The following is a 27,837-nucleotide window of genomic DNA, read 5'->3' on the forward strand; positions in this document are numbered from 1 at the left end:
GACCCACCCGAGGGCTCACCGCCACCAGCAGGGGAATGGACAGCCCTCACCTGCACTCCACCCGATGCACCACCGTCCGACGACATCAGCAGACGAGGTCCTGGTACCACCGACGTCGATGCAGCTATCCGATGTCTCGGCGCCGATGCAGAGGCCCGATGCCTCGATGCACTCGATGCAGGGGCGGCCGAGGAAGATGGTCTGGACGCTGACGACGTCGATGCACTCGAAGATCCCGGTGCCGATGCCGACGAAGAGCCCGAGAACAACACGTTCCACTGGGCTAGTCTCGCTACCTGAGTCCGCCTTTGAAGCAGGGAACACAGACTGCAGTTCTGAGGGCGGTGCTCGGCCCCCAGACACTGAAGACACGACGAGTGTCGATCAGTGAGCGAGATAACCCGGGCGCACTGGGTGCACTTCTTGAAGCCGCTGGAAGGCTTCGATGTCATGGGCGGAAAAAATCACGCCGGCGAAATCAAAAGCCGAAATGGCGAAATTTGAAGCACCAAAATTTAGAGGGAGAAAAATCTCGACCGAGGCCAAAAAGAGGCCTACCCCGACGACGAAAGAAAACTTACCGGGGCAAAAAGCTGGAAGTACGGGGAGGATTTACACGAAACCCGGCGGGGGGTTTCCGGAGCACTTCCCGACTAAGAGAAAACTTTCCCGAAGGAAAAAAACACGCTCAAAATAAATTGGACGCGTGAGGTCGACTTTCCGGGGCTCGACACGGCGAAAACACGACCGTACCGAGTGCGGACAAAAGAAGACTGGCCGGATCGAGCCGGTTTCGGGCGGGAAGACGGCCGCGCATGCGCGGTGCGCGCGGGCGCGCGAGGGCTAGCAAAGGACTTTGCTAGTGAAGTTTCCGATTGGAGGGGCTGCCGTGGACGTCACCCATCAGTGAGAACAAGCAGCCTGCTTGTCCTCGGAGAAAGCCTCTTTCCATTGTCAGATGATGGGTGGGCAAAGGGGAGAGCAGCTGCCTCCTATCTGCTCCTTCCACAGAAACACAGAAAAATGCAGGCAAAGACCATATGGGCTATTCAGTTTGCCATCTACTCTCCCTATGTACTTGTCCCAAGCTTTCTTGAATTCAGATACCATTTTCACATCAACCACTTCTACTGGGAGGCCTTTCCATGAATTCACTACCCTTTCTGTGAAGAAGTATTTCCTCAGGTTACTTCTGAGTCTGTCCTCTTTCACCTTCATCTTATGCCCCCTCATTCCAGAGCTTCCTTTCAATTGAAACGTCTCCTGCGCATTTATGCCGCATAGGTATTTAAATGTCTGTATCAGCTTGCTGAACGTTATCTTGAGCAGATTATGAATCTGTAATTTATATGTGTGCATAAATGAATAAAAATTCTAGTTGTACAAATCTAGATCCTAGATTTTTGAGCTGGATCCTAGATACTAAGAAACTTTGTCAAGCCCTGGGTTAATGCATATATATTTTTTTAATGAAAAAAACAACTGGTCAATATTCAGCTGAGGAACCTTGGCATTTCTTTAAATGCTGACCACTGCTGGTTAAATTAGATGTGGGTTAGACCCGCACAGCTGATATGGTATAGTTAGGACTGCCCTCTTTTTTGGCAGTATAGTAGGACCAGTTAGCTATATGGGCACTGGCACTGAATATCACCTGTGCTAACTCTGCCCTTGGTCTGCTCTGGCACTAACCAGTGAGGGCTGCAGTGGCACTGTCCAGTTAACTGCTACTGAATGTCGGCTCCTGACAGGAAGGCATGATTTCACTGGGTGGGAGCTTCTGCTCGGTTAAATCGATTAGAATATCAACATCAAATAATATAAAGCAATAACTGTTAACTAGACCAACAAGAAGACATTTTTACTAGCTTTCTGTAGCTAAAATCCCCCTCTTCATGTCAGGATAGAATGGAAACAATGGATCTTAGGATCCTAATGTTCATGGTTCAAATCAATGGGGCTTTTCTGTATATTCTTTAATTGCTCGGGTATGAATGTGAAAGCTTCAGCCTTGCTGTGCCAGCCTGTCAGTGGTTAACAGCTGTAGCTGGACTGACTGAAAAAATACAAAAAGCCCTGTTAAGTCTGCTGATATGCTTTGGAAATAGCCCATCCTTTGCAAAGTCTTTAATTTCCTGCAGCTTCTTGGAAGAAAAACTGTGAAACTGTGAAAATAAAATACATTTGCCACGTACTATGTGACTTTTTTCCTTATCCTTAATCTGACTCTCTCAGATCTACTGGAGCTCAGCTGCACTGGCCAATCTTGCCTATCTGTGGAGTCACAAGAACAATTACAGAAGTTTGCAATGCCTGACAAAGATCCACCTTGCAAACTGAGGGGGCCCTTCTACCAAGCTGCTGGAAAAAGGGCCCTGCGCTGGCAGCAGGGGCCGTTTTGCCCGAGCACCAGGGCACTTTTTACCACAGCGGGTAAAAAAGCCCCAAGCACACATGGCCATGTGGTAAAAGAACTCTTACCGCAAGGCCATGTGACGGGGAACCCTTACCGCCACCCACTGAGGTGGCAACAAGGGCTCCCGCGCTAACCCAGTGGTAGCCTGACCTACAACTGGATAGTTATCTGGGCACCATCACTGAATATCGATAGTACCTGATAACTCCCAGCTCCACCCTTGGACCACAGTTGTGCAGCAGTCTGCCCAAATTTTCAGCTGCTCTAACCAGTTACGTGCCATTGAAAATCTGGCTTTAACCTGGTCAGTGCTACTTACTATATTTCTATAGCACTACTAGACGAACGTAGCGCTGTACACTTGAACATGAAGAGACAGTCCCTGCTCGACAAAGCTTACAATCTAATTAGGACAAACAAGAGATAAGGGAATTAGTAAGGTGGGAAAGAAAAAACATGAGTACTGAACAAGTGAGTAAGGGCTAGGAGTTAAAAGCAGCATCAAAACCGTGGGCTTTCAGCCTAGATTTGAAGACGGCCAGAAATGGAGTTTGACGTACCGGCTCAGGGAGTCTATTCCAGACATATGTTGCAGCAAGATAAAAGGAACGGAAGTCTGGATTTCGCAGTGGAGGAGAAGGCTGCAGATAAGAGAGGTTTACCCAGCAAACGGAGTTGCCATATAGGGAGAGATAAGAGTGGAGAGATACTGAGGAGCTGCAGAGTGAATGCTACTTGTTTGGGTCAGAGCATCTCCTACTAGATTAGGTAGTGCTGAGTATCAGGCCCTTGGACTTTATTTGGTTTTATGACATCCCTAAAATGTAGAATAAAGACACTAATGATCTATCATCAATCACATCATAACAGGTATCACTGGAAGAAGGAACCATCTGAAAATAACAAGAAACAGCATAAGAAGTGTCAAAGCAAATGTAAGGCGCAGATAAAGAAGGCCAAGAGGGATTACGAAAAAAAGATAGCATTAGAGGCAAAAAAACATAGCAAAAAATTTTTTTCGGTATATTAAAAGCAGGAAGCCGGTTGGGCCGCTGGATGACCGAGGGGTAAAAGGGGCGATCAAGGAAGATAAAGACGTAGCGGAGAGATTGAATGAATTCTTTGCTTCGGTCTTCACTGAGGAAGATTTGGGCGGGATACTGGTGTCGGAAATGGTATTTCAAGCGGACGAGTCGGAGAAACTTACTGACTTCACGGTAAACATGGAGGACGTAATGGGGCAGTTCAGCAAACCTCTTGGACCGGATGGTATTCAACCTAGGGTATTGATAGAACTGAAAAATGAGCTTGCGGAGCTACTGTTAGTGATATGTAATTTATCCTTAAAATCGAGTGTGGTACCGGAAGATTGGAGGGTGGCTAATGTAACACCGATTTTTTAAAAAGGTTCCAGGGGAGATCCGGGAAATTATAGACCGGTGAGTCTGACGTCAGTGCCGGGGAAAATGGTAGAGGCTATTATCAAAAACAAAATTACAGAGCACATCCGAGGACATGGATTACTGAGACCGAGTCAGCACGGCTTTTGTGTGGGGAAATCTTACCTGACCAATTTACTTCAATTCTTTGAAGGAGTAAACAAACATGTGGACAAAGGGGAGTCGGTTGATATTGTGTATCTGGATTTTCAAAACGCGTTTGACAAGGTACCTCATGAAAGGCTACAGAGGAAATTGAAGGGTCATGGGACGGGAGGAAAAGTCCTATTGTGGATTAAAAACTGGTTGAAGGATAGGAAACAGAGAGTGAGGTTAAATGGGCAGTATTCACAATGGAGAAGGGTAGTTAGTGGGGTTCCTCAGGGGTCTGTGCTAGGACCGCTGCTTTTTAATATATTTATAAATGATTTAGAGATGGGAGTAACTAGCGAGGTAATTAAATTTGCTGATGACACAAAGTTATTCAAAGTCGTTAACGCGACAGGATTGTGAAAAATTACAGAAGGATCTTACAAGACTGGGCGGCTAAATGGCAGATGACGTTTAATGTGAGCAAGTGCAAGGTGATGCATGTGGGAAAAAAGAACCCGAATTATAGCTACGTCATGCAAGGTTCCACGTTAGGAGTTACGGACCAAGAAAGGGATCTGGGTGTCGTCGTCGATAAAACACTGAAACCTTCTGCTCAGTGTGCTGCTGCAGCTCGGAAAGCAAATAGAATGTTGGGTATTATTAGGAAAGGTATGGAAAACAGGTGTGAGGATGTTATAATGCCTTTGTATCGCTTCATGGTGCGACCGCACCTTGAGTATTGTGTTCAATTCTGGTCGCCGCATCTCAAGAAAGATATAGTAGAATTGGAAAAGGTGCAGCGAAGGGCGACTAAAATGATAGCGGGGATGGGACGACTTCCCTACGAAGAAAGACTAAGGAGGCCAGGGCTTTTCAGCTTGGAGAAGAGACGGCTGAGGGGAGACATGATAGAGGTATATAAAATAATGAGTGGAGTGGAACAGGTGGATGTGAAGCGTCTGTTCACGCTTTCCAAAAATACTAGGACTAGGGGGCATGTGATGAAACTACAGTGTAGTAAATTTAAAACAAATCAGAGAAAATGTTTCTTCACCCAACGCGTAATTAAACTCTGGAATTTGTTGCTGGAGAACATGGTGAAGGTGGTTAGCTTGGCAGAGTTTAAAAGGGGGTTAGACGGTTTCCTAAAGGACAAGTCCATAAACCACTACTAAATGGACTTGGGAAAAATCCACAATTCCGGGAATAACATGTATAGAATGTCTGTACATTTGGGAAGCTTGCCAGGTGCCCTTGGCCTGGATTGGCCGCTGTTGTGGACAGGATGCTGGGCTCGATGGACCCTTGGTCTTTTCCCAGTGTGGCATTACCGCGGAATCTTAGTGGAGATTGGGTGGCAACGCCGGTAATTGGGAAACAAAATGGGAGCTGGGCAGACTTCCACAGTCTATGCCCTGATTGTGACTGAATTGGTAGGGACGGGCTGGAGTGTAAATTTTAAGGAGCTTTGACATTAGATTCAGAACATCTAGTGCAAAAACAGTGGTGACCGTGCTGGGCAGACTTCTACGGTCTGTGCCCTGAGAAAGGCAAGGACAAATCAAACTCGGGTACACATATAAAGTATCACATACCATGTTATATGAGTTTATCTTGTTGGGCAGACTGGATGGACTATACAGGTCTTTATCTGCCGTGATTTACTATGTTACTACTAGGGAAGGGAAATGGGACTTGATATACTGCCTTTCTGAGGTTTTTGCAACTACATTCAAAGTGGTTTACATATATTCAGGTACTTATTTTGTACCAGGGGCAATGGAAGGTTAAGTGACTTGCCCAGAGTCACAAGGAGCTGCAGTGGGACTTGAACTCAGTTCTCCAGGACCAAAGTCCACCACCCTAACCACTAGGCCACTCCTCCACATTCAAAGCGGTTTACATATATTCAGGTACTTATTTTGTACCAGGGGCAATGGAGGGTTAAGTGACTTGCCCAGAGTCACAAGGAGCTGCAGTGGGAATCAAACCCAGTTCCCCAGAATCAGAGAATCCTGAGCCGGTAAGCCAAGCCTCATCTCTGGCCATCTTCAAATCTAGGCTAAAAACCCACCTCTTCGATGTTGCTTTTAACTCCTAAACCTTCAACTGTCCCGTATCCCTGATATGTTCTGTCTGTCCTAACCCTTATCCCTTACTTGTCCTGTCTGTCTGTCATAATTAGATTGTAAGCTCTGTTGAGCAGGGACTGTCTCTCCATGTTCAAGTGTGAAGCGCTGCGTACGTCTGGTAGCGCTATAGAAATGATAAGCAGTAGTAGTAGTAGTACTTATGTACTTAATTAGCAGAGAAAACTGTTACTTACCTGAAACAGATGTTCTACATGGACAGCAGGATACAAGTCCTCACATCATGAGTGATATCATTATTGGAATCCGGACAGGAAGCTACTCCAGCTCAGAAAACCCTGTAAGCTTTTGAGTCCATTTCATGCCTGCCACTGTTGCATCGGACCACATTAGTCTAGATTTTTTCCAGCTTTAGAAGAATACAACTCCTTGGAGAAGTTGGTGGGCATGTGAGGACTTCTAACCTGTTGTCCATGCTTTTCTCATAACAACAACAAAAGTCCTCAAATCATGGAATTCCCTAGCTATAGGCTGCCTCCAACAGAAAAACGTATGCAATAACAAAGGAATGGCAACAAGCAGACACCAACTTACTTCTACTGGATGGACTTTCTAAGGGCTTTTGTCCAGTCCAAAAAGAAGGCCAAGGCTATCCTGCAATCTAAAGTGTGCGGTGCACTTTCAACTTTGTGTGTACGAGGCCTAGAAAAAAAAATACTGACGGGACAATAGACCTGGTTAACAAAGAAATCTGACACTATCTTAGGAAGAAGCTTGAGATGAATGTGCAGAACCACCCTATGATTAAAGAATTTACCAGTCAATATTCAGCCAGTAGGGTGGTCGACGTTTTTTTTTTTTTAATGTACTGACTGTCGCTGGCTAAATTAACAGGATACTGCACGGTCTGTATTAGTTAAGTTGCCATTTTTAATTTGTATTTTAATTTTCTGTTTTTAGCACCGTTATTGTTCCTACCTGTCTGAGCCCAAAGATCTGCCTCTGTTCTCCCAGAGGCAACGTCTGATTTCACATTATTTAATCATAGCCTCTAGTGGTGTCTTGAAGTCAAAAAGTCGCCCAATTTATGATTTGATAGTAGATGAGAGGGTTGATAGTCTGGCTGTAATCAAAACCTGGTTGAGAGATGGGGAATAGCTGTATTTATATGAAGGTTGCCCAAACAATTTCTCTTATTCAAACAGGCCTGTTATCCATTCAACTTGATTTGTGTAGATTACTCGTTTCAAGAATTCCTTCTTTCTAAACTTGCTATTCCCAATGAGTCCTCCAGGAAAGCCATCAAACTAGCACTCCTAATAAGCTGCTCTTTGAAGGCTGCCATCAACAAAGATGTAGGTAAAGCAGTAGGAGTGGACGTGTCCTCCTGAGTCCCTTGGGGAATATCAGAAGTCAGGTTTCAGTATATTGGAGATAGCTGCACCCTATCCAATGCTGAGGAGGATAAGTGGTCCTCATGTTGGGGTCGTTTTGAAGACAGCGGCACCCTCGGTGCATCAGTGTTCTTGATGACATGTTCCAATGGAGTGCAATACCACAGCACCCCATCCTCTGACTGGCATCTGGCATCACAAACCCTCAGTGATGAAGCAGAGGACAAATCATAGTAACATAGTAGATGACGGCAGAAAAAGACCTGCACGATCCATCCAGTCTGCCCAACAAGATAACTCATATGTGCTACTTTTTGTGTATACCCTACTTTGATTTGTACCTGTGCTCTTCAGGGCACAGAACGTATAAGTCTGCCCAGCACTATCCCCGCCTCCCAACCACCAGCCCCGCCTCCCAACCACTGGCTCTGGCACAGACTGTATAAGTCTGCCCAGCTCTAACCTCGCCTCCCAACCACCATCCCCGCCTCCCAACCACTGGCTCTGGCACAGACCGTATAAGTCTACCCAGCTCTATCCTCGCCTCCCAACCACCAGCCCCGCCTCCCAACCACCGGCTCTGGCACAGACCGTATAAGTCTGCCCAGCACTATCCTCGCCTCCAAACCACCAGCCACGCCTCCCAACCACCGGCTCTGGCACAGACCGTATAAGTCTGCCCAGCACTATCCTCGCCTCCCAACCACCAGCCCTGCCTCCCAACCACCGGCTCTGGCACAGACCATATAAGTCTACCCAGCTCTATCCTCGCCTCCCAACCACCAGCCCCGCCTCCCAACCACCGGCTCTGGAACAGACCGTATAAGTCTTCCCAGCACTATCCCCGCCTCCCGATCTTGACTAAGCTCCTGAGGATCCATTCCTTCGGCACAGGATTCCTTTATGCTTATCCCACGCATGTTTGAATTCCGTTACCGTTTTCATTTCCAACACCTCCCGCGGGAGGGCATTCTAAAGCATCCACTACTCTCTCCGTGAAAAAATACTTCCTGACATTTTTCTTGAGTCTGCTCCCCTTCAATCTCATTTCATGTCCTCTCGTTCTACCAACTTCCCATCTCCGGAAAAGGTTCGTTTGCGGATTAATACCTTTCAAATATTTGAACGTCTGTATCATATCACCCCTGTTTCTCCTTTCCTCCAGAGTATACATGTTTAGTTCAGCAAGTCTCTCCTCATACGTCTTGTAACGCAAATCCCATACCATTCTCGTAGCTTTTCTTTGCACCGCTTCAATTCTTTTTATATCCTTTTAAATCCTTCCTCCTCTTCAAGCAGGACTCCAACAATGATTGGTCCTGATGGCCACTGTCAATACTCGATGTCTACTCTCAATGCCCATGCATCCTCAGTATGTAATGCAGATCCAAGGCCCATGGAGACCAACGTTTCCAATGACAAAGCAGATGAACCGGACTTCAATGCCCAAAATACATTCACACTGCTTCCCTCAACAACAAAGATCTCTCTTAAACATCTGTGAACATAATTTACAAGCACTGCAGGCAACAATTATGTGTTGCAAAACCACGTTTCGGAAAGAAATGAAACGGGCGCTAGGCAGGTTTTCCTCGTAGTGTGTATGTTTGAGAGCGTGTGTGTGTGAGAGTGACTGTGCGAGAGAGAGAGTGATTGTGCTATTATGTGTCACATAGAGATTGAGACGGGGTGCTTGTGTATCTGTGAGTGAGTGTGTGTGTTTCAGAATGACTGTGTGCGAGTGCGTATGTCGGACAGAGTGAGTGAGAGAGAGAGTTTTCTCAGAGATACAGTTTGTTTGACAGAGTCTTGTTTTCCCCCTTCTCCCTTCCCTCCCCATCCTACCTTTCCCTTCCGTTGGCCTCCCCCCCTCCTTTTCCTCACTCCCTCTACTGAGAGAGTGAGTGTGAGTCCCTCCCCTCTCGCAGGGTCCCCACCCCCATCTCTCTGGTGTGAGGACCCCCTCCCCGCCTCCTTTTCCCTCTGTTAAGCGTTTCTGTCTTCCTTCCCTAACTTCCTCCTCCTCCATGCTTGCATTATTGCAAGAGATCGGGCAGGCTTTCCATTCCAAAATACCGAGGGGGGTTCCGGGATCTCCTCCGTCGTCGCCGCTGTGTGTACCGCCCTACCCTCAACGTCATCGCGTTGTGACGCGAGGGCGGAGCTACATTTCCTTTTTTTTTTTTTTTTGTTGCCTCGCCGGTACTCCTCCGTCGGGAGTTTAGATCTCCGTTTGTTTCTGTTTTTTTGAAGCGCGATTCTTTTATGGCGATTGACCCGCCCTCGACGTCATGACGTTTAGACGTGCTGGACGTCATGACGTTTGGACGCAAGGGCGGAGCTTACAGAGATGGAGCCTGAGCTTCAGAGGTTACAAACCCTTCACTGAAGCCACAGAGTCAGCTTCAGAACTTTGAAGTTGTCATGACGCTTGGACGCGAGGGCAGAGCTTACAGAGATGAAGCCTGAGCTTCAGAGGTTACAAACCCTTCACTGAAGCCACAGAGTCAGCTTCAGAACTTTGAAGTTGTCATGACGCTTGGACGCGAGGGCAGAGCTTATAGAGATGAAGCCTGAGCTTCAGAGGTTACAAACCCTTCACTGAAGCAACAGAGTCAGCTTCAGAACTTTGAAGTTGTCATGACGCTTGGACGCAAGGGCAGAGCTTACAGAGATGAAGCCTGAGCTTCAGAGGTTACAAACCCTTCACTGAAGCCACAGAGTCAGCTTCAGAACTTTGAAGTTGGTTTTTATTATATAGGATATATATATTTTTTTTTTTTACACCCCTTCTCCAGAAAAATAGCTGCTGAGAAATCAAATGATTCAGGTCTTCAACGAAGCCTACACCAGGTGATGCAGAAAAATAAAGATCTGAATACAACCAAAAAATCTAAGACACTACCAAGGGTCAAGGATTTGATACAACACCTTTCTGTGATACAAGCAAAGCTGTTTACATTATTTTATATATGCAGGTCCTTTCTCTATCCCTAAAGGGCTCATAATCTAAGTTTTGTACCTGGAGCAATGAAGAGTGATGGGACTTGCCCAGGGTCACAAGGAGCTGCAGTGGGAGTTGAACCCAGTTCCCCAAGTTCTCAGCCCACTGCACTAACCATTAGGTTACTCTTCTGCTCCAGGAAAAAAAGTACCACATGACAGAAACAGAACAAGATAAAACTTACAAAAATTGCAATTAAATTGGAAAAACATCACCTTGAGGCAAGTTCCTTAAAAGGGAGTCCTGCGCAGCAGCAGCAGGTGAGATGTGGCATGCTTTTGCAGTGTCACAACCCAAAAGCTTCCCATGCGGGCTCCGTCGATGCATGATGTGAGGGCTTGCCAGCCTGCTTGTCCTCTAGAGAATACATGGCTATATAAAAGTTTACAGTTCCAGTGGCTAAAAGCATGGGTGATTTGGGTGGGTACAGAGAGGGTATCATCCCTCAAAATGTTATGGGTGCTAATGCTGAAATGACCCCTTCCCCCCCCTCCTCAGTGCCAACGTTCTTACCCTTTCTCCCCCCACCCCCACCCCACTCCAAAGTAAGCAGGCAAACTACATCTAATGGCTAAAACTATGACCTTGCATATATGGGAGCAAAAACTCCTTATGAGCATTAGAAGAGAATCCACCTGCACTTTGATGTCACCTTTTTCTTGATTTTGCTCATTTGTTTATATTGCTCTTTTCTTCAAAATAATAAAAATGTTTAAACTTAAAAAATGAATAATAAAAGAATATAAGCTATCCTCAAGCAGCAGGACTTCCAAAACAGCTCGAGAAATAAGAGAATGGAGGAAGTGGGATGAGGACACAGAAGGATGTGGCAAGACTGTCCAGCTTCCTTTCCAACAAAAAGTCTTAAATAAATAAAATAGCCAGGTAGCCTCATCGGTATGTGGCAAGAGACGATATTTTAAGATCAAAAGAGAGCAGGAAAGTAACCTTTACGAGAGTACAAAGAAACCAAAGGAGCAGAGGATAAACCACCGACTTCCACACGGGGAGTGCCGTCAAAAGTGTTCTTTAATAAGGCACTGGAAGAGACCAAACACGGGGCCGTGTTTCGGCGGAAATGTCTGCCTGCCTCAGGGGTCAAATACAACAGTACTTGAAACTGGAAGGTGTTACAAACAGTGTCTTGATAAGATGGCTCTAAGTGTGAACACAGTTAAGAACAACCACAGACGCAGCTGTGTTCGAACATATGCTATGGCGCCAAAATTGCCACTGCAACAGTTCCTTAATAAAGAACACTTTTTGATGATGACACTCCCGTGTGGAAGTCGTTGGTTTACCCTCTACTTCTCTAGCTTCTTCAAGAGACGATATTTTGACATCTGCTAAAGGAAAGCTAGGATTCCATTTCAGGCAAAAATGCCCCAGCATTATTATTAAAATAAAATAATGAGAGCAGAGAAATTTTTGGCAAGAGGAATTGTTTACATATTTTTTTCAATTCCATATATTTGGGAAATTAAATCCCTATGTCAGGGGTTCTCAAACCTGTCCTGGGAAAACCCCAGGCCAGTCAGGTTTTCAGGATATCCACAATAAATATACATGAGATTAATTTGCAAACACTGCCCCCAGGATAGGTTTCAAAATTAAAACATGCAAACTGACATGCAGTCTTATTTAAAATAATTTTTTATAAGCCTATTTTTAAGCTTATGAAAATATGACCCATAAGTTGCTAGCATCAGTTGTTTGATCAAGGCCTATAAGCAAGTTTATTTGCTAAATTCCTAACAGTAAAGCTATAAACATACTTGCTGAACAGTGCCACTAACACTGGTTAAAATATGTTTCAGGCCTAGGGCAGTATGCTAGAAAGCTACTCACTCTTGCAAGGATTTCTCAGAATCTACGGTATCTGTAGTTCCCGTGTTCGAGTCGCCAGACAAATGTTCTCTCTGTTTATCAGGACTCCTGTTACTGCTGGTCTGAGGGGGTCCATCAGAACCCACACTGGAAGACAGCTGTGACGAACTGCTAGTGTCCAGGCTCAGTGTGGAGCAGCTCAGTTTTTTCCTGCACCTATCATCGTACAAAATGCCGGCCTGGGGTTCCACTTCATCTGATTCCGAGGACTGGGAAACAGAGTCCCAGGACTCCTTACAAAGCTCTGAGAATTCGCAGCCAGGACACAGGCCGGACAAGGACAGTGGAGACACTGTCCACTCATTCAACACAGCTGACTTGTAGGAGAGTTCAAAGGACAAGGAGGATAACCCCTGCAGGTAACTCAGGACCACTTCACATTCCTCCGGATCAAGCAGCAGAGCTGTCGGCTGGTAATACTCTGAGAGCCAGAACCTCTCTCGTAGCAGTGAGATGAAATAACACTCCATCAGACAGTCATTCAGAGCCAGCCTGAGCCAGGCACGGCAGCGACCCACATCCGTGTGAATAAAACTTAAGCGTTCCAGTTCTGTAATCACATCTCTGTTAAAGAAAGCAGATGGATATTAAGCACTTCAACACAGCAATGAAATAATACAACACTCATTATAATAGCATCGAGAGGTGCTCAGTCAGGGTGAAGAGGGTCACTTCACAGCAGTACCTATGGACAGATAATTGCATCAACACCTGCACTAAGGAAATAAAACCTGGCAGCTCTGGGACAGGCCCAGTGGTCCAACAGCAATGCTGTGCACTTCCACTCAAAGGAGCTAGGTTCAAATCCTGGCCAGAACCCTTTTCCCCAGGGAAGCGAATGTCATAAATTGTTAAAAGAAAACATAACACAGGGCAACCTAGGTTAAGAGGGGAAGCAGGTAATTATTCCATTAGAAAAAACAGGCACCTATTTTTCTTTATACATTACTAGCACAAGGGACAGAACATGTGCTTATATTTATCGTGTGATCCCAAACACCAGACCTATAACTGGTGTAAATGCCCATGCGTAGATGTTAGCCAGAACGCATTCAATTATAAAATACTATAATTTATGCATGTATTTGTGCATTCCACCCAGCTCTGCCCAAGTGTATAAATACGTGCCATCAAACCATGGCATGTACTTTTCTACCGCCTGGTATTCTGTAAGAGACCACTTACCTGCATTCCTCCTGCTTAAAATGAGGCGGTTTCCCAGAGTGGCCAATCTCAGGGTCCATGGTATCATCTTCCAGGGGCCGGAGTAGATAACTAGGATGGAAGACCCCTAGACAGCTGCAGAAGGCAGCTCGTGTTTCTACTGTCTTATAATTTACTTGATTATTTCTTAGGCTGACTGGATTTACAGCATATAAATATTTGAAAGAAATTAAATAAAGATCTCAGTTATGGTTCTGAAGTTCAAATGGGAAGGAGGAAACTACGGATCCAACCAGCTTTGTGTTAATTATTTAGCTCTTTTTCTCTTTTCTTACATACTGGGCAGACTTATACGGTCTGTGCCAGAGCCGGTGGTGGGAGGCGGGACTGGTGGTTGGGAGGCGGGGATAGTGCTGGGCAGACTTATACGGTCTGTGCCAGAGCCGGTGGTGGGAGGCGGGACTGGTGGTTGGGAGGCGGGGATAGTGCTGGGCAGACTTATACGGTCTGTACCAGAGCTGGTGGTGGGAGGCGGGACTGGTGGTTGGGAGGTGGGGATAGTGCTGGGCAGACTTATACGGTCTGTGCCAGAGCCGGTGGTGGGAGGCGGGACTGGTGGTTGGGAGGCGGGGATAGTGCTGGGCAGACTTATACGGTCTGTACCAGAGCCGGTGGTGGGAGGCGGGACTGGTGGTTGGGAGGCGGGGATAGTGCTGGGCAGACTTATACGGTCTGTGCCAGAGCCGGTGGTGGGAGGCGGGACTGGTGGTTGGGAGGCGGGGATAGTGCTGGGCAGACTTATACGGTCTGTGCCGGAGCCGGTGGTGGGAGGCGGGACTGGTGGTTGGGAGGCGGGGATAGTGCTGGGCAGACTTATACGGTCTGTGCCAGAGCCGGTGGTGGGAGGCGGGACTGGTGGTTGGGAGGCGGGGATAGTGCTGGGCAGACTTATACGGTCTGTACCAGAGCCGGTGGTGGGAGGCGGGACTGGTGGTTGGGAGGCGGGGATAGTGCTGGGCAGACTTATACGGTCTGTGCCAGAGCCGGTGGTGGGAGGCGGGACTGGTGGTTGGGAGGCGGGAATAGTGCTGGGCAGACTTATACGGTCTGTGCCCTGAAGAGCACAGGTACAAATCAAAGTAGGGTATACACAAAAAGTAGCACATACGAGTTGTTTTCTTGGGCAGACTGGATGGAACGTGCAGGTCTTTTTCTGCCGTCATCTACTATGTTACTATTTTTTTTTAATGTACCCAGATGACTAGCAATGGGCAGTATATTAAAAACTAATAAACTTCAACTACAAAACCTGTCAGCCTAGGATCAGGTTTACGCTGAAAGGTGCCATAAAGGTACCAAACACATCTAGCAATGCTGAACCTGATCTTCTTGCACCGAAGCTACTCTTTGCTGGATGTTACCAAAGCCCCCGAAGTAGGTATCCAAATGCAACCCCTGCCTTCAATACCAAGACAAGATGATAGCGATGAAGCCTCCTGCCGGGCTCTTTCCAGGGCACTTGAGATTATGACTCCTGGGAGAAGCTACAGAATAAAATGGAGTGTGGGTTTTTGTTTGTAAAAAAGGCATCATAAATATTCTATTATATAATACTCTCGGTTTTTTTTTCAGTTCTTTCTTGGTTTGTTTACATTTTTAAAGACTACATTCATGGAAAGGATTTCAAACTTTAAGGGGGTCTTTTACTGAAGCTTAGCTGGAGCTATCTGCAGCAGGGCCCCTAATTTATTAAAAGCCTCGATAAGCATGAAAGCACAGCACTGGCCTGTGAGTGATGCTCTTCAGTAACATCCAGAAGACTGGCTGGGGCAGGGCACTCCGGCTACCTATCTTCCGGCTTCTTCCTCCAGCCTCAGTTTTGATGTGTTTTGCTCTCAGTCCATGTAGGAACACAGCTTCCAGGGCACAGCACAGGGCATTGGCATCACTGTCTTCACTGCTGATGATAGCGTCAGAGGTAATGTACCGGATCTGGAGTGCCTTCAGAGAGCCGGCCAGCTTCCTCTTTATCCACTATGTGATGGGAAAAAAATAAATAAATAAAAACAGAATACGGCAGCTCTCTCTCACAACTTCCCTGTACAATGCCACAGACTCCAGATCATCTCCTGCTGTGTGGTTTAAGAGTTCAAAATCATACATATACATGAACTCAGGACCTTCGGTTTCTCCTGAAACCAAATCTACAACCAAAGTGGCTGCTCAGTTTCGGCAGAAACCAAAATCGTAAATGAAACTCCCTTCCCCATGCCCGACTTAAAAAGTCCCCCTCCCAACCTTCCCCCCCCCCCCCAGGAGTGGCGCCCCTCTTTCTCTCTCTCTGTCCCCTCTCCCCCACAATCACTCCTCTCCCCCTATCCCACCTACAGATCCTCCCCGGGTCTACCTCAGGAAAGCCTGGTGGTCTAGTGGTGTCTTTTGGAGCACGAACAAACCACACTCAATCCTGCCCCATGCCACTGCTCCATCACAATGGCTGCCGAGACTGCCACGGGAGGTTCCAGCAGCCATTTTGTTATCAGAACTAGCACAGGCAGAAAACTTTTGTGGCCTTGCACTGGTATCACAGGAGATCAAGGGCCCTGACCTCTGGCTTTCCTTTCAATGCTTTGCAACTAAGGATTTCCTATGCTCTTACTGATACTATTTTTGTCTCAATCACCCTTAGTAGCAACACTTCAGGGTGATATAATTATTTCTTCTTGGACAGAGGAAAATGCTGCCACATAAATGGGTGATGTGACTGCTGCCAGCTTTTGTCAAACATCTGCTCTCCTAAAGCCTCAGAAGGGTCTTCCTGAGCATGCACAGGAAATTCCCATACCCCTTACTGGCTTCAGGGTTCGTAAGTGTGAAGCTCTGTAACCACTTTTAGTAACTATCTGTGCCCCGCCCTCACGTCACACTGTTATGACGTCGAGGGCGGGTCATAATGAACACAAGCTCTTTCCACTCCCCAACGCAGCCGTCATTCCCATACAGTACCTACGTGTCGCCCCCCCCTCCAAAATCCAACCCCCCCCGTCTTACTCTCACAGATGCCCCTGCACATCACCCCCCTCTCCAAAAACGACAAAGCACTCCCATCTGTCTCTCAGCCATCCCTCCACCCGCGCAACGGCACTCCCCTCCCCGACATAGGCCCTGCCCATCCCCCTACGTGCACGGTTGCCCCCCCTCCACAATCACTAGCCCCCATCTGCTACCCTCCCTTCCTCTTACCGGGGTCCCGGCGCAAGAACTGAGGGGCAAGGTAGCTCGCAGATTCTGCTGCCTTCCGTTGTCTTCGCTATGAGCTCTGTGCCCTGACTCTCTGGTCCCGCCCAACAGGAAATGAGGGTGGGACCAGACAGTCAGGGCACACAGCTCATAGTGAACACAACGGAAGCCAGCAGAATCTCCGAACTACCTTGCCCTTCAGTTCTGCCGCTGCGCCTGGAACTCCAGTAAGAGGAGGGGTGGGTAGTAGAGGGGGGTTGCCGATTTTGGAGGGGGGCCGCCGTGCACGTCCGCAGGATGGGCGGGGCCTATGCCGGCCATCGGAGGACCTTGCTAGCGCCCGTTTCATTCCTGCCAGAAACGGGCCTTCATTACTAGCAATAACATAAACTTTCCTCACAGCGAACAATCGCCCCATAACAGGAGCATCAAAGGGGGGACAATCTCAACCTCCTGTAGTAGAACATCATGTAGAAATACTGATAACTGTTTTCCAACTTCTCCCAATGAGATTTATATCTGCATGAAAGATCTGAACAAAAAAAACAAAGTCAGACAGGGAGGGATCATGGATTCATCTGCTGTGACTAAAGGAAAGAAAATTACCAAGGTAAGAACCTAATTTTCCCTTCCTTGTCATCAGCAGCAGATGAATCCATTAACTGATGGGATGTACAAAAGCAATCCCTACTTAGGGTGGGAACAGGCCATACCACGAGCCAAAAATTGAGCTCCAAAAACAGCGTCCTGCTTCGCTTCGCTGCCTGTAATGCCGGGCAGAAGAGCTGAGAAGCCCAAGTAGCCGCACTACAGATCTCTTGAACAGAGAGTGCATCCGTTTCAGCCCACGAGGAGACGGCTCTCGTGGAATGCGCCTTAAACGCTTCAGGCGGAGACCGACCTGAAAGCAGATACACAGAAAAAATGACTTCCTTTACCCAACGGGCTACAGTGGCCTTAGACGCTGGACCTCCACGCCGAGGACCTGACAACAAGACAAAAAGGTGATCAGAAGTCCTGAAGTCATTAGACATCTGTAGATACTGCAACAGCGCCCTGCGGACATCCAAAAGATGTAACTGCCCAAAGGAGTCCGGGAACTCTTCACTAGAAAAGGAAGGAAGAAAAATGGGCTGGTTCAGGTGAAACGCTGAAACCACCTTAGGCAGGAAGGAAGGCACTGTACGTATCGTTACTCCGGACTCCGAGAATTGCAGAAAAGGGTTCCGACAGGATAACGCCTGCAGCTCAGACGCGCGTCTAGCCGGTGTCATGGCCACCAAAAAGACTATCATGAGTGTCACATCCTTCTCCGAAGTGCGCCGAAGCGGCTCGAAGGGCGAACACTGAAGAGCCTTCAACACTAGCCCCAGGTTCCAGGCCGGACAGGGCAACCGGACAGGAGGACGGAGCCTAAGCACCCCTCTGAGAAATCTGGCAATGTCTGGATGAGCAGCAAGGGACCAGCCAGCGACCTTCTCTCGATAGCATAATGCTGCCACATGCACCCGCAGGGAATTGTAAGCCAGGCCTTTGTGTACGCCCTCCTGCAAAAAGTCCAGCACAGTTGAGACTGTAGCTCGCGTGGATGTGATCGCCTTTGAAACACCCCACGCCTCAAATCTGCGCCAGATCCGAGCATAAGCTGCGGAGGTGGACCGCTTACGGGCCTCCAAGACAGTGGAGATGACCTTATTAGAGTAGCCCTTGTTTCTCAATTGCACCCTCTCAATAGCCAGGCCATAAGACCAAATCGGCAGGGATCCTCCATAGTCACCGGACCCTGAACCAACAGGTTCGGCACCAGGGGCAAATGCACTGGCGCATCCACCAACATCCGGCGGAGATCCACATACCACGGACGCCTTGGCCAACCTGGAGCTATGAGAATCACCAGACCTCGGTGCTGTTGAATCCGCAGAAGGACTCATCCTATCAAGGCCCAAGGAGGGAACACATACAGGAGGCCCGAGGGCCAGGGTTGAGCCAGAGCATCCAACCCCGCCGAGCGAGGATCTCTCCTTCTGCTGAAAAAGCGAGGTACTTTGGCGTTTGCACTTGACGTCATTAGATCCATTCCAGGTGTCCCCCATTTGGCACAAATTTGAAGAAAGACTTCTTCTGCCAGTTCCCATTCCGCCGGGTCGATTTGATGCCTGCTGAGAAAATTGGCTTGCACATTGCTCTGACCTGCTATGCGAGCTGCTGACAGGAGCTGCAGGTGTAACTCGGCCCAGTGGCAAATCTGAGCAGCCTCCGTGGCCAGGGCCCTGCACTGAGTGCTGCCCTGATGATTTATGTATGCCACCACTGTCGTGTTCTCTGACAGAACCCGGACAGCAAGCCCCTTCAGAGTCTTTTGAAAGGCCATAAGAGCCTGGAATATCGCTCTCAGTGCCAAGCGATTGATGGACCACCCCGCTTCCACGGGTGTCCACAGACCCTGAGCATAGCTTCCTTGGCAATGTGCTCCCCAGCCTAGGAGGCTGGCATCTGTTATCATCAGGCACCAGGAAGGAAGCGCCAGGGGTATTCCTTGGCGCAGCATCCTGTCGGAGAGCCACCACTCCAAACTGAGCCGGGCCGCAGGGAGCAACGTTAGTCTGCGTTGATATTCCTGGGACATCGGACACCATTGTTGAAGCAGGGCAATCTGCAGAGGCCTCATATGCGCTCTCGCCCAAGGTGCCACCTCCAAAGTGGCCGTCATAGACTCCAACAGTTGGACAAAGTCCCAAGCTCGCAGGCGAGGCATCCGCAGGAGCAGACGGACCTGATTCTGAAGCTTGCACCGCCTTTGGTCGGGGAGAAAGACCAACCCCGATGCCATGTCGAACCGGACCCCCAAATACTCGAGAGATTGAGAGGGGGTCAGGTGACTTTTGGGTATATTGATCACCCAGCCTAGCGCCTGCAGGACCGCCACCCACTCTGGCCGTGGCAAGACGACTCTCGGTTGCTGAGTCCGCTCTGATGAGCCAGTCATCGAGATAAGGGTGAACTCTGATACCCTCTCGCCTGAGACAGGCAGCTACTACCACCATTACCTTGGAAAAGGTACCGGGAGCTGTGGCTAGGCCGAAAGGCAAGGCCTGAAACTGGAAATGCTTTCCCAACACTGCAAAGCAGAGGAACCGCTGGTGTGGAGGCCAGATAGGAATGTGCAAATAAGTTTCTTTTAGGTCTAGAGACGTGAGAAACTCTCCTAGTTGTACCGCCGTCATGACGGAGCGCAGGGTTTCCATGCGGAAATGTCGTACTCTGAGAGCCTCGTTTAGATTGTAAGCTCCTTTGAGCAGGGACTGTCCTTTTTGTTAAACTGTACAGCGCTGCGTAACCATAGTAGCGCTCTAGAAATGTTAAGCAGTAGTAGAGCCTCGTTTACTCTTCGTAAGTCGAGGATCGGCCTGAAAGATCCGCCTTTTCGAGGCACAACAAAATTAATGGAATAGCGGCTGCAGCTGCGTTCGGCGGGAGGCACCGGGATCACCGCTCCGAGGTGCAGCAAGTACATAAGCACCACCATACTGGGAAAAGACCAAGGGTCCATCAAGCCCAGCATCCTATCTCCAACAGCGGCCAATCCAGGCTTCAAGAACCCGGCAACCCCCCCCCCCCTAAAAAAAAGTCTTGCAAGGTCTCCTCTACCCCCGCCCATTTTACAGCAGTGCCGCATCGGGACTCCACAAACACGTCTCTCACCGGGGCACCGAATTCCAGTCGGTAACCTTCTCTGATCAGGTACAGGACCCAGTGATCTGAGGTAATTTTGGTCCACTCCTCTAGAAAGAGGGAAAAACGTCCTCCTATTGCAGGCAAGGAGGAGTGGACCGGCGTCCCATCATTATGGAGGATGCCCCTGAACTCCTAGCCTTGAACCGGCCCCTGCTGAAAACGGGCACATTGAGAAAACCCAGCACAGTGCCCCAGGCGATACCTTCGAGCTTCACGGAAGCGAGGTCTGGAAGAGGAGGGAAACACAGAACCCTTGGAAGAAGGCCTCGGCCTATCCTCAGGTAACCTCTGGGGTTTAGATTCACCCAGGTCTTTCACAATCTTCTCCAAATCCTCTCCAAATAACAGGAGGCCCCGAAAGGGCAGCCTCACCAGTCTTTGCTTAGAAGTCATGTCAGCCGCCCAATGCCGCAGCCAAAGGAGGCGGCGGGCGGACACCGCCACAGACATCTGTTTAGCTGAAGCTCTGACCAGATCATACAGGGCGTCAGCCAAAAATGACAGGGCCGACTCCATCCGCAAGGCAACCTCAGAAAGGGGGCCCGCACCATCAGCGGGCTGTTCCATTGCCTGCTGTAGCCAGGAAAGACATGCCCGGGCTGCAGAGGAACTGCAAATAGACGCCCTCAAGGCAAGGCCCACAATTTCAAAGGACCGCTTCAGTGTGGACTCAAGCCGCTGGTCCTGCATGTCTTTCAAAGCGACTCCGCCCTCTACTGGGAGAGTGGTCTTTTTTGTCACCACTGTGACCAATGCATCCACTTTAGGCATCCCCAAAGGGGCCAAGTGCTCCTCACGCAGAGGGTAAAGCTGGCTCATAGCCCTGGCCACTTTCAAAGGCCCATCAGGTTCAGACCATTGAGCAGAAATAAGCTTTTGGATGAAGTCATGCACAGGAAAGGCCCGAGTAGGCTTCTTAGTACTTACCATCCTAATATTAATAGAGGGGGCTTCGCCTTCAGCAGGATCATCAATCGAGAGGGCCTGCAAGGCATCAGAAATGAGAGCTGGCAGCTCGTCGCGGTGGAAAATCTGGACCGCATTGGGATCATCCAAATCCAGTGGCAAACAGGCACCCTCCTCTGGATCATCCGTCCCTGAGGGTCTGCCAGATCCCTCAGACTCTCCACAGCCCGACCACAGGGGGGAAAAAGGGTATGCGCCACTTTAGCGTCTTTCCTACGCTCGAGGGAGGAAATAACCTCTGAAGTCATCCCTGGGGCATCAACACCCGGAGGGAAGCCAGGAGGCAACGCAGTGTCAGACACCTGCAGCAGAGCGCTTTTCAGCATGAACGCCTTATGCATTAAAAGCACAAATTCAGGGGAGAAAAACTCACCCTGACCCTCCGCCTCAGAATTAGGAGAAACGGATGTAGGAGCTCCTCTGGCAGCCTCTAAACGAGGCGTCCCCCTGCCCTCCAGACTCTGCAACCGCGAGGGTCGAGGTATGCGGCGCTTCCAAAATGGCGCCCACTGCCAGTTCCATCGAGCGGGAAGAAACATCGCTCGGCATGCTCAAACCAGCGTGAGCGTCTAAGGAGCACGTTTTACACAGCCCCGCTGCTGATCTGCGTTTACCACAACGGGAGCAGCGCTTAACTCCTTCAGCAGCCATCGTCCGTTTTTTTCACAGGACGGGAATATAGCAATAAAATGGGGGCTTGGCACCAAAATTTACCCCTATCGGAACGGCATCCACGGGACCTCCTTGGAGGAGCTAGGCACCACTCTCACCTCAGAAGACTGAGTCAACAAGCTCCTGTCAAGTTGCATAGAACCAGGATCACTGGAAAAAGCATCAGAACAGCCACGCAGTAAAAGCGCGCTCTTTTTTTTTTTTTTTTTTTTTAATGCTGTGAGGAAAGTTGGAGGTAGGCAGCAACAGAGGGACTCAGGGAGGAGGAGGGAATGGGTAAGGCAGGGGAAGGGCGAACCTATATGCCTTTAAAGTGGGCACCACCAGCCACAACACCCCTGCTCAACTGGCAAAGCACAGGAGCCACCCCAGGCAGTCTGAAATCCAGGAGCTCATCAAGCTATGTCCACACCTGCTGGGAGACAGAGAAATACTGAAGGCAGTTGGGGCTAGCCGTCCTAGAGGCACTATGGTCTTTCAGTGTTCTCTATCTCCACCTGCTGGTAGGCGGATACAACCCATCAGTTAATGGATTCATCTGCTGCTGATGACAAGGAACAGGTTTTTCTTCAAACAGGACACTTGGCAGCATAAACTTGCATTTGACTCCAGAGTCCAACACAACATAATAAAGCTACTTCTAAGAAAATAACATGGAGTCCTTAAAAAGAACAAACCTGTTCTTCTGTCTCAAATAAGAAGAGCAAAAGATCACAGAATGTACATATAAGTGGAAGTCTACCACCTGCTAAGGAATCTTTTCCTCATCTGGTCCTTCAAAGCACATTCAGCCTCTTCTGTGTTGGGAACAACCATCTAGAAAACAACAAGAACGGAAGATGTACAGAAAGACCAAACTAAAATCACAGATGTAAAAAAGCCAAATTCATTTATTAAGACCCTACACGGTCCGTGTTTCGGCCAAAGAGGCCTTCTTCAGGGGTCTATGGATTGGCATATATAGATATTCTTCCAAAGGTTCACTCAAATTAAGACAAATCTGCTAATGCTGTCCAAACGATGCATGAACCCTGTAGTCAAATAAAAGCCGGCTGTGGAAAAAACGCTACTATTTAAAGAACGAAACAACGTCATACGTCATTTTACGCTCTGGATGTCGTTTCGTTCTTTAAATAGTAGCGTTTTTTCCACAGCCGGCTTTTATTTGACTGCAGGGTTCATGCATCGTTTGGACAGCATTAGCTTTTTTACATCTGTGATTTTAGTTTGGTCTTTCTGTACATCTTCCGTTCTTGTTGTTTTCTGGTGTTTTTTTACGGGAGATTTGGACTCTGTTGTTGGGAACAACCATCTATGCACAGCATTCAACTACTGGTACAGTAAACAATTCTCTACTGCAGCTTGTGAAAAATGTATCCTATTCCAACCACCACAGGCACCTGCTCCATCTACACAGGAAAAATCTCAACATACAGAGAAACCTGATCCAGAATTTGGCTCCTACCATCTAAAGCAGTGATTCTCAAACTTTTTTCATACACCGAGGAACCCTCAATTGATATAAGCACATGTAAGTTCATACAAATAGATATTCTGATTTCTTGAGGGGGAACTCTAGGGCTACCAGAAACCCAGTTTGGGAATCACTGATTTAAAGGATTCTGCTGCCCATTCTTTAAGATGATCAGAACCCCCTTGAATTCATTCTACAGCACATTTTTCCTGAGGATAAGGACCCCTCCTCTAACCTATATTCCCCAGAATGTCAATAACCAGTAGATGTTTCTGAGGACTTCGGATCTGGAGGAAATCCTGAAGACCGGCCATATCCAATATTCCCTTCTCTTCACCTGAGGTGCCTCATTCTAGAAAGGACTTTAATACCATATTACAGTCAATGGATTCTCAGAAAAAACATACCCAGCTCCCTCACCAATTAGTAGTGAGGGTAGCAGCCCTGAAAAGATAAAACTCTACAACATTTGCCAACATTCCACCAGGAAAGGATCCAAGGGCTCTAGATGCAGTGGGAAGAAAGTATGCGCCAGAGCTCAATGCTAAATTTAAAAATCATTGCCCATCAGTTGCAGATGAAATATCTGCATAACCACATCCAACAATTGTTCTCCATCTTCAAGGCATTGACTTCTGAGTCTGCTATGAAACTATTAACTGTCTTTAACTTGATGAGTATCAATGTCACTTCATATGATCTACTTGTGAGGCCTATGATCCAGCCTCTCAAGTGGCAGCAGTTGGATTAGGAGCACACAAGACAATACAGCTCAATGCGTCATGCATCTTGATTGTTTAGTAGATGCATGTTGACTTGGAGACAATTTATTTGGAAAGAAGTAAACGACAAAGTAATGCTCATTAAAGGATAATGCTCTACTTTGTGCAAATTAGCTATACAGCCTTCAGACCAGTTCTCAAGCACCTTTTTACAGGAAGCCATACCAGCCACAATATTTTCAGCAGCTTCTTCCCTACAGACACTACCAGACCTACAACTGACAGCCACCACAGCGTCAGCACAGAGTTCTGCATGAATGAAAACAACAACCCATAGCCACATCTGCTAGCTAGATGCCAGTTCCCAATTTCTGGCACTCCACAAGTAGGAGGAAGGCTCCAGTTTTCAAGGAAGCCCAGAAACTTATCACAACAGACTACTGGGCATTCAGGATACAGTCTCAACGTTAGAGTAAATTTCACTCAACAACCTTCTCCTTTTTCCTTCCCACCTCAAAACACCCACATCATCATTTGTTATTCCACCTGGATAAACAAGTTGGTTTTCCAAACTCAGGCAAAGAACTACCTCCCCTCAGGAAAGGAAACAAGATTTCTATTCTAGGTACTTCCTAATTCTCATGAAGTTAGGTGGCCTTCTTGGATATGAGGGAACGCGCTATCCACAATTTTACTGTTCCTCAGAAAAGATGACTAGTTAGCTTGGCTATTGCTGTGACAACAGCTCTACTGGCTGCTTATCTATGTGGTGACCTCAATCAGTTGGCAACAAACCGAGAAGAGTCTGGATCATCATGAGCAATCCCCCACAGTCATATAGTACATTTTCTATCGCTGGGGCATGCAAGCAATCAATTTCTTTGCCAGTCAGCAAAACCCAAAGGTTTTTAGGTGACTGGCATTTTAGGTGCATCAAAGGGGCACATTTAGCGCCAATTCTATAATGACTTAAGGGCACATACCAATGAATACTAGTGCAAAGCTGCACTGGTGCGCCAAAAGTTAGGTGCACTTACTTATAACAGGTCAATGGTTGGCTTAAGTGGGCACACCTAAGTGGGGAGGAGTAGCCTAGTGGTTAGTGCAGTAGACTTTGATCCTGGGGAACTGAGTTCGATTCCCACTGCAGCTCCTTGTGACTCTGGGCAAGTCACTTAACCCTCCATTGCCCCAGGTACAAATAAGTACCTGAATATATGTAAACCACTTTGAAACAGCTCAGTCCTGCTGCTCCTGCCTCTGCTTCAGCTTTCATTACCTGCTCCAACTTGCATCGTCTGCTCCTGCCTCTGCTCCAACCTGCATCGTCTGCTCCAGCCTGCATCATCTGTTCTTGCCTACCTGATAATCGCACCATCTACACTCCAGTCCTGCTGTTCCTGCCTCTGCTCCAGCCTGCATTACCTGCTCCAACTTGCATCATCTGCTCCAACTTGCATCTTCTGTTCCTGCCTACCTGGCCTCTGCTCCAGCCTGCACTACCTACTCCAACCTGCATCGTCTGCTCCAGCCTGCATCTTCTGTTCCTGCCTACCTGCCTCTGCTCCAGCCTGCACTACCTGCTCCAACTTGCATCGTCTGCTCCAGCCTGCATCATCTGTTTCTGCCTACCTGCCTCTGCTCCAGCCTGCACTACCTGCTCCAACTTGCATCATCTGCTCCAGCCTGCATCATCTGTTCCTGCCTACCTGCCTGCTCCAGCCTGCACTACCTGCTCCAACTTGCATCATCTGCTCCAGCCTGCATCATCTGTTCCTGCCTACCTGCCTGCTCCAGCCTGCATCGTCTGTTCCTGCCCACATCCTCTGCCCCAGCCTGCATCACCTGTTTCCTGCACGCATCCCCTGCCCCAGCCTGCATCGTCTGTTCCTGCCCACATCCTCTGCCCCAGCCTGCATCACCTGTTTCCTGCACGCATCCCCTGCCCCAGCCTGCATCACCTGTTCCTGCCTTGCATCGTCTGCTTCCTGCCTGCATCACCTGCCCCAGCCTAAATCCTCTGCCCCAGCCTGCATCATCTGTTCCTGCCTCCATCCTCCGCCTCAGCCTGCATCATCTGTTCCTGCCTACAGCTTAAACCGAGAGGGCTGGGATTTTAATGGATATACCTTCATAATTGCTCACAGTTAACGTTTTTGGATAGCTGCTGCCTTCTATCCATTATCTTCATCTCACTGTTCTTCCAGGTCTTACTGACTTTTTGCTAGTTACTCTCTACTACTGCATATTGCATTACCTTATTTTGTATTTATCTTATATTTATCTTGTATTATTGAATTGTATTTATCTTATATTATTGACTATTACCTCAATGCCTATAGTATCCCCCTCCTAGTTGCTCTGAGCCTATCTGAACCTCCACCCCCCCCCCCCCCCCTTCAGCTTATTCTGAGCATTTCTGTACCAAATCTGTTATTCTTATGGCTCCAGTACACCTGCTCTTCTTGGCACTATCCCTTCCCAATTTGTTTCTCCCTATGAAACCACTTCCCACAACAGGAGCACATTGTCTTCCCTCTGTATTCATGATCTCTCTATCCCCCTCCTCACCATCTCTTTTTTCCACCCCCTTCTTCACATCTCTCAACCTTCAACACTTCCTTCCATTCATCCCTCGCCTTTTTACCTGAATACATCTCGCCTTCGTCGCTGTTGTCAAACCTCTCCTACTCTCCTCCGTACTCTCCTACTCCTGCTCTCCGCTGGCGACATTAATCCCAATCCTGGTCCCTCACATCAGCCCTCATCCTATTCGTGCAGGCCTTACCGTGATACCTCCAATCTTATTTCTATTCCTCTCCACCCCCCTTCTTCTCTGCCCTTCTCTTGTGCTCTATGGAACGGCCGCTCCATCTGCAACAAACTCTCCTACATCCATGACCTCTTTATCTCTCATACCCTTCATCTGCTTGCCCTAACTGAAACCTGGCTTAACCCTGAAGACTCTGCTTCAGTTGCAGCCCTATGACATGGAGGTTCTCTCTTCTCCCATACTCCTTCGCTCGGTTGGCCGTGGAAGCGGTGTTGGACTACTACTCTCACCCTCCTGTAATTTTCAACCCATTCTTCCACCTCAGTCTCACTGCTTTTCTTCCTTTGAAGTCCACTCGATCCGTCTATTCGCTCCTCTACCTCTCCGGGTAGCAGTCATTTATCGACCCCCTGCTAAATCCCCCTCTTCCTTTCTCACTGACTTTGATGACTGGCTCTCCTTTCTTGAACCTTCATCTCCTTCCCTCATTCTTGGGGATTTTAACTTTCATGCTAATGACCCCTCTGACTCTTATGCTTCTCAATTTCTTGCTTTAACATCCTCCTTCAATCTTCAACTGTGCTCCACCGCCCCTACTCACCAGAATGGCCACTGTCTTGATCTTGTACTCTTCTGCAACTGCTCACCCTCCAGTTTCCTTGCCTTAATTCTTCCCCTATCTGACCATCATCTTATAACTTTCACACTCCAACACCCTCCTCCCCAGTCCCGTCCTATTCTAACCAACACATTTAGGAATCTACAGGC

The 27,837-nt window shown here is 48.1% G+C and overlaps 1 protein-coding gene across 2 annotated transcripts in view; it reads right to left on the reverse strand.

Moving 5' to 3' along the window:
• Nucleotides 1–27,837, reverse strand: part of PLEKHM1 (pleckstrin homology and RUN domain containing M1) — a 238,048-nt gene that overhangs the window by 125,928 nt on the left and 84,283 nt on the right. For both annotated transcript variants that reach the window (XM_030220671.1, XM_030220672.1), the window contains exons 3-4: nucleotides 15,274–15,521; nucleotides 12,285–12,887 (exon numbers count right to left, since the gene is read on the reverse strand). In XM_030220671.1, the coding sequence (XP_030076531.1) occupies nucleotides 12,285–12,887; nucleotides 15,274–15,521 (851 nt within the window). The remainder of the gene's footprint in view (nucleotides 1–12,284; nucleotides 12,888–15,273; nucleotides 15,522–27,837) is intronic.

The sequence above is a fragment of the Microcaecilia unicolor genome, chromosome 12 (assembly GCF_901765095.1).
Source record: "Microcaecilia unicolor chromosome 12, aMicUni1.1, whole genome shotgun sequence".
Lineage (NCBI taxonomy): Eukaryota > Metazoa > Chordata > Amphibia > Gymnophiona > Siphonopidae > Microcaecilia > Microcaecilia unicolor.